The sequence below is a fragment of the Phyllobates terribilis genome, unplaced genomic scaffold (assembly GCF_046119375.1).
Source record: "Phyllobates terribilis strain yellow unplaced genomic scaffold, ASM4611937v1 Scaffold_4__5_contigs__length_816908805, whole genome shotgun sequence".
NCBI classification, from domain to species: Eukaryota; Metazoa; Chordata; class Amphibia; order Anura; family Dendrobatidae; genus Phyllobates; species Phyllobates terribilis.
Window position 1 is genome coordinate 798,360,728 of NW_027362764.1, and position 7,744 is coordinate 798,368,471.

The 7,744-nt window shown below is 43.0% G+C and overlaps 1 protein-coding gene across 1 annotated transcript in view; it reads left to right on the plus strand.

Annotated features, from left to right (window-relative positions):
• The window catches only part of LOC141264729 (uncharacterized), a 67,201-nt gene extending 60,782 nt beyond the window's left edge, over positions 1-6,419 (plus strand). Inside the window, exons 5-10 of the mRNA XM_073676989.1 lie at positions 1,686-1,968; positions 3,485-3,639; positions 4,002-4,284; positions 5,084-5,238; positions 5,520-5,802; positions 6,245-6,419. Of these exons, the coding sequence (XP_073533090.1) occupies positions 1,686-1,968; positions 3,485-3,639; positions 4,002-4,284; positions 5,084-5,238; positions 5,520-5,802; positions 6,245-6,419 (1,334 nt within the window). The remainder of the gene's footprint in view (positions 1-1,685; positions 1,969-3,484; positions 3,640-4,001; positions 4,285-5,083; positions 5,239-5,519; positions 5,803-6,244) is intronic.
• The last annotated feature ends 1,325 nt before the right edge of the window (positions 6,420-7,744 follow it).

The window sequence follows — 7,744 nt, forward strand, 5'->3', positions numbered from 1 at the left end:
TCTCGAGGAATGCTGTCATGTCTCCTCAGGTTGGACAATTCCTACGGCAGGTGAACGGGTCTGGTTGGTTTTTGGACAAGTGGTCCAAATTTGCTTTGTCTGTGAATTCACTGGAAAATCCACATTGTAAGGGCAAAGTGGGAGCGGGGGGTCTGGAGAGTAATAAGGTATAAATGTCCAGCTCTGAGGCCGTTCTGGTCACAGAAGCTGCAGGACCTGCTCATGTGAGTACCGTATATGAATCAGAGTCATACTGTATAGTGTTCTCGTTAGAGGGGGCCTCCGGGGTCCTCGTGTCCAACCCCCGGCTCAAAGCAGGAGTCACTGAACCATCTCAGACAGATGTCTGTCCAGCCTCTGTTTGAAGACGTCCATTGAAGGGGAACTCACCACCTCTCGTGGCCGCCTGTTCCACTCATTGATCTCCTCATGTCTAAAAGGGTCACTCCAGACTGGGGGCTAACATGAGACCAGATGAACGCAGACTATTGCTTTCTGTTATCAGCCATTCCAAGCCTGTGGGTCATTGTACGATAGGGGTACAAGCGGAGCACATTGTAGAGATGTAACAAAGAGGACAGCAGAGATAATGGAGGACAGCAGAGATAATGGAGGACAGGAGAGATAATAAGTGAGAGCAGAGCCAAGAGAGGACAACAGAGATAATGGAGGACAGGAGAGCTAATGGAGGACAACAGAGATAATGGAGGATAGCAGAGATAATGGAGGACAGCAGAGATAATAGAGGACAGCAGAGATAATAAGAGAGCAGAGCCAAGAGAGGACAGCAGAGATAATGGAGGACAGCAGAGATAATGGAGGACAGCAGAGATAATAGAGGACAGCAGAGATAATAAGAGAGCAGAGCCAAGAGAGGACAGCAGAGATAATGGAGGACAGCAGAGATAATGGAGGACAGCAGAGATAATGGAGGATAGCAGAGATAATGGAGGACAGCAGAGCCCAGAGAGGACCGCGGAGCTGATAGAGCTGCACCCGTCATTACAGTGGTAACATATTCCTTGAAGCAATTGTTAGCCAAGAAAATGTTACTCTGGTTGTGACTGGAGTACACAATATAAACCAAGAACAGCAAAAGAAAATATGTACAGAATGTCTCTTCTCCGGCCATCCGATGAGTTTTCCCATCTCTTTTCCGTTTCTTCCCCAGGATGAATCTTCCGTCGTCTCTGATTCTGCTGGGATCGGTGGCTCTGACTCTGGGATGTGATCCTGCACCCGGAGATGAGACCCTGTCCACACCTCAGACTACAGGTCAGTCATACATCTGGGCTGAGGGGTTGGATGCCCTGGAGACCCCACAACTCTGGGTCACCACCACCCTACATCCACCAAGGGGAAACATTGAAGGAATATAGCAGTTCTATACCGTTACTATTGGGATCTGCACAGATGTTCATTTTGCACTAGAAGTTTCCAGTATGACACTGATGTAGACACAATATAATTTATTCTTTTAGTTTGGGGAGGAATGAAGAACACAGCAGAAGGCACCTCTTCATCTTGGATGAGACACCTCCACCTCTTACATCCATTTCTTAGTTCACATTATTTCTCCTAGTGACTTATTTTGAGTGTAGAAGGATAGGAGCAACAATGGGGGACGGCAGGACTCACGTATCAGCTCAGAATGATGGAAATCTCTTATGTTCTTATTTCATCAGGCTTCAATATAGCAAAAAGGGGAGAAGCCTCTCAGGAGTCTGACTTACAACATGAAGTAATGGGATACGCCAAAAATGCCATAGATGGTGGCAAAGAAACCAATTACTACATAGGCTCCTGCAGTCACACCAATAAAGTGAAAGATCCCTGGTGGAAGCTGGACCTGAAACAGAGCTACAAGATATCAACCGTCGTCATAACAAACAGGATGGATTGTTGTAAAGAGAGGCTAATGGGGGCCGAGGTCCGAATCGGGAACTCCTCCGACAACAACAACCCGGTGTAAGTTTGTCTTAGATGCCAATAACTAATTTTCCACAATGAAGGACCAATGTCCCAATCTTATGCTTCTCCACAATGTCCCATCTTATGCTTCTCCACAATGTCCCAATCTTGTGTTTCTCCACAATGTCCCATCTTGTGTTTCTCCACAATGTCTCATCTTGTGCGTCTCCACAATGTCCCTTCTTGTGTTCTTCCACAATGTCCCAATCTTGTGTTTCTCCACAATGTCCCAATCTTGTGTTTCTCCACAATGTCTCATCTTGTGCTTCTCCACAATGTCCCTTCTTGTGTTCCTCCACAATGTCCCTTCTTGTGTTCCTCCACAATGTCCCTTCTTGTGTTCTTCCACAATGTCCCTTCTTGTGTTCTTCCACAATGTCCCTTCTTGTGTTCCTCCACAATGTCCCTTCTTGTGTTCTTCCACAATGTCCCTTCTTGTGTTCTTCCACAATGTCCCTTCTTGTGTTCTTCCACAATGTCCCAATCTTGTGTTTCTCCACAATGTCCCATCTTGTGTTCTTCCACAATGTCCCAATCTTGTGCTTCTCCACAATGTCCCTTCTTGTGTTTCTCCACAATGTCCCAATCTTGTGTTTCTCCACAATGTCCCATCTTGCGTTCCTTTAAATTGTCCTACTGTATATGGGTTCTTCCAGTGTCCCAACTTGTGTTTCTCCACAATGTTCCATCTTGTGTTTTGCTGCAATGTCCCATCTTGTGTGCCTCCAAAATGTCCCAATCTTGTGTTTCTCCACAATGTCCCAATCTTGTGTTTCTCCACAATGTCCCAATCTTGTGTTCCTCCACAATGTCCCATCTTAGGTTCATCCAAAATGTCCCATCTTAGGTTCATCCAAAATGTCCCATCTTAGGTTCATTCAAAATGTCCCATCTTAGGTTCATCCAAAATGTCCCATCTTAGGTTCATCCAAAATGTCCCATCTTAGGTTCATCCAAAATGTCCCATCTTAGGTTCATCCAAAATGTCCCATCTTAGGTTCCTCCAAAATGTCCCATCTTAGATTCATCCAAAATGTCTCAGCTCTTGTTCCTCCATAATGTCTCATCTCGTGATTCTCCACAATATCCCATCTTGCGTTCCTTCACACTGTCCCATATGGGTTTTTCCACAATGTTCCATCTTGCGTTCCTTTAAATTGTCCTACTGTATATGGGTTCTTCCACAGTGTCCCAACTTGTGTTTCTCCACAATGTTCCATCTTGTGTTTTGCCGCAATGTCCCATCTTGTGTGCCTCCAAAATGTCCCAATCTCATCTTTCTCCACAATAGCCCTACTCATATTTCTCCACAATGTACTATCTTGTTTTTCTAGAACGTCTCCAGACACTGTTCGAAACCCTCTGTCTAGTGTCTTTCCAGAATATCTTTTCACATATGTTTACAGTAATTTTTATTACTGTCAATCAACTTTTTGCTCATTTTCCTAAGCGTGATAATTGTGATGGAACATGCAACTGATTATCACCAGGATTTGCTGGTTTTCTCCTCCAGATGCGGTAAGGTAAGAAATGTCACCTCTGCCACCTTGTCCTTCTGCTGTAATGGGATGGAGGGTCGGTACGTCAGCGTGGTCATCCCAGGACGCTCGGAGTACCTGGCACTGTGCGAAGTTGAAGTTTATACTGACTTAGACTGCACCCCAAAAGGTCTGAACATTGTAATAACATATAACTATAGGTCGTTATTTTCGTACACTTCACTGCTGTTACTTTGGCTCCATGTATTCTCATGGCACGGTTATGTTGGCACGATAGATGGTAACTTTTTTTTCTTTTTGGTTGAATGAATGAAGGACACAACAGATGGCATCACGTGTTACTGGATCTGAAAGTGGATCCGTACATTGTATTAAAAAACACCTCCACCTTCGTAGATCCATTTCTCAGGCCATATTCCTTTTCCTTTTGACTTATTTTGGTTGTAAATTGGTAGTAGCACAACAATGGACGGCAGAGCCCACATCTCAGCTCCATGTCATTAAACGCTCTTCTGGAATTATTTTTTTTAGGTTCCAATATAGCAAAAAGTGGAGAAGCCTCGCAGGAGTCTGACTTGCAAAATCCAATAATGGGATACGCCAAGAATGCCATAGATGGTGGCAAAGACACCGATTACCACAACGGCTCCTGCACTCACACCAACCGGACAAAAAATCCCTGGTGGAAGCTGGACCTGAAACAGACCTACAAGATATCGAATGTCGTCCTAACTAATAGGATGGATTGTTGCAAAGAGAGGCTAATGGGGGCCGAGGTCCGAATCGGGAACTCCCCCAACAACATCAACGCGGTGTAAGTTTATGTTAGGTGCTAATAACACACTTGACACAATGAATCAACCACAATGTTTAGGTCTAATTTCCATAAAATATTCCACCTATAGATATGTATTTTGCAAATGACAGTATGTGGTAAGCTGCGCCCGCTGTGACTGACATCCCGTGCATTTTGCCTTTATGTACACGCATCATGACTTAGCTCTTGGGATTTTCGCTATTCTTTCTTTGGGGATAAGCTCTATAAAGTAGGTCAGTAGGTCAATGCGCATGCTTGTGCAGGTCATCGATGCTGCTCATGAGCAGGGGCCACTTTACAATAGTGCAATTTAGAGAAGCAATTCTTCCAGGGCCAACGTTGGCATTCTCTTAAGTATTTCCTTTGCACGGGCGTCAAACACAAGTAACTTATTCTTTTGTTCTGCTGGTTTATTATCGTGCAGTATAGAAAGCTATAATCTTCATAGCTGTGTTTACCCCTGATGAAGCTGCACTGTTTCGCAGCGCAAGTCCTTGTGTTTCTTTTTCAAAGCATCTCTTCCCATTTCTTAAGTATTGGAATATTTTAGTCCTATACAATTAATTGTTTTTGGAGGAATTATTTCTTGTGACTGTCGTCTCTACTCCTTAATTTGTTATCTATAGCTTTGCACTTTGTCTAATATAAATTATGTCAATTATAAACAATGTCATTTCCTTGTAATATTTTTAACGTTAATTTACGCTCCTGTGAATTTTTCTAGTATTATGTGTATGCGTGACCGAAACATGATAAATGTGGAGGAACGTGAAGTTGCTGCTTTTCTCTCCTCCAGGTGCGGCACAGTCACGAATGTCACCTCTGCCACCTTGTCCTTCTGCTGTAACGACATGGAGGGTCGGTACGTCAGCGTGGTCATCCCAGATCGCTTGGAATACCTGTCGATGTGCGAGCTCGAGGTTTATGGAGATCTGGTCTGCACCCAGAAAGGTCTGAACTTCGTATTGAAATAGTTGCTATATACAGTCTTTATTTGGACTCATTGCTGCTTTTTTTTGCCACTGTTTGTTCACTTTTGTGTAGGCAGAATATATGGTAATCTGTTAGGACTATGTAAACCACTGCAGCTTTTTACATTCATTTCTCAGCTTATTTGCCTTCTCTTTTGACATATTTTAGGCTTAAAAGGAAAATGGACGAGAACAAGGGACGGCAGGGGCTCACATTTATGTCTCACATAACTGACAGCTCTTCTGATTCTATTTCCTCAGGCTCCAATATCGCAATATCTGGAGAAGCCTCCCAGGTGTCTGTTTTACAGCATAGGATAATGGGATACCCCCAAAATGCCATAGATGGCAATAAAAACACCAGTTTCTACAGCAGCTCCTGCGCTCACACCGATCAGGCAAAAAATCCCTGGTGGAAGCTGGACCTGAAACAGACCTACAAGATATCGAATGTCGTCCTGACAAACAGGATGGACTGTTGTAAGGAACGGCTGCTTGGAGCCGAGGTCCGAATCGGGAACTCCCCCGACAACAACAACCCGGTGTAAGTTCAGTTTAGGTGTCAATAACTCACTGTCCACTCTTGTGTATGAAACAACCACAAAGTCTCATTTTGTGCATTTCCAAGGTGTCCTGCTTTCTTCTCTTGTGTTTCTCCAGAAAGTCCTGACTTTGTTTCCCCCACAAGTTCCCATCTTACATTTCTCCAGAATCTGCCATCTTCTGTTTCTCCAGAAAGTCTTCCTCTCTACGTCTTCTGTTCCTCCACAACGTCCCCTCTTGTGTTTCTTTGGGACATCTCCAGCACGTGTGTCCACAGTCCTGAGTCTTTGTTCTTCCACTATGTCTATTCTGTGTGTTGGGTTTTTTTTGTGTCTTTTACATTTGTTAATGTTATTGCCATTTTGGGGCGGGTTATATTAAAACTTGACCTGGTGGAATCTGTAGATGATTATCACAAGGTTTTTGTTGGTTTTCTCCTCCAGGTGTGGAAAGGTCTTAAATGTGACATCTGATACTTTGTTCTTCTGCTGTAACGGGATGGAGGGTCGGTACGTCAGTGTGGTCATCCCAGGACGCTCCGAGTACCTGTCACTGTGCGAGGTCGAGGTTTTTGGAGACCCGGTCAGTGACATGGAGGAGCATAAAGTCTGCTGGTAGCTGCAGAGTTCCAAGAACTTCAAGAGTGTCCGTTTTTTTCTTTATTAGTGTCGAGGTCTGCAGAAATAACTGCTCTTATTACTTGGGGATTTTTCCTTTGTGCAAACACATTTTTCCCTTCCAGTTCCCAAACGTGTTACACAACGAGGCTTCTACTGTTGGTAAAATGAAATGAAAATAAACACATTTTCTTTCACATCACCTCCATGTCTTTAATTTTGTAATCAGCAACCAAAGAGAAGGATAAAAGCCAGTAGCACTGCCCACCTTCAATGTCACAACTAGGGTAATATATCTAAAATACGCAACAATTCAATCACAAGGTGATCCCACTAAAGTCATCACATATATGTAACATGTGTTGGTGGCCTTCATCTACACAAACCGCACACAGAAGTCACCATTGTCAAATTGTACATCCCAAGCTACTAATGATCAGAAGCTTATCAGTGCAGCAGTTGTAAAGTGAGATCTCTCTGCTCTGACCTCTAATGGCCAATGTGAAAACTGCACTGTTATATATTGTATACACTAGATATACAGCATATGCAAGGGGAGTGGCCAAAGCCAAAATAGACGACAAAAACGGTGATAATGTTAGATATTAAAAGTTCTATACTTTATTGGATAGAACATGGTACAAAACATAAAATACACTCATTAAAAAACACTCATTAGAGCCCTCTGAAGTGGTGGCGCATGGTGTATCTTTTTAATTGCGCTCTATATATATATATATATATATATATATATATATATATATATATATATATATGGAGTTGATGCAAAATGTATTGAATCAAAATGTGTCTCACTTAAAGACATCAAACATCGTACATCACATAAATTTACAACATACCTCCCAGAGAGTTCTACACCCGATCACCACACTGAGGTCATCCCCAACGCGCGTTTTGGTGCTTTGCCTTTCTCAAGGGGCAGATATACAGCATAAGGACATCAATATCATTGTTATTATAGGGACATTTATTCCATGGCGCTTTACATGTGAAAAGGGGGTACACATAGCAAAAAATAGGTACAATGAACTGGAACAAAAAGGAGTCAGCGACTGGTACAGGAGGAGCGAGGACCCTCAGTCTAGAAGGGATGGATAGGGCAGGTTGTCTAAAATGTAACAAGACAGTGTGGATTAAGATGCTCCAAGACCGGGCATTCTTCAATAGAACACACTTTGCCTATGTTTATAGGCATGCTTATTAGTGGGAGCTCAGATCTAGTAACCAAAGCTCATTTTTTACACTTTTTACATCTGCAAATAGAAACTAAGTTCTTAAAATGAAAAAAAATTCATAATATTCCCT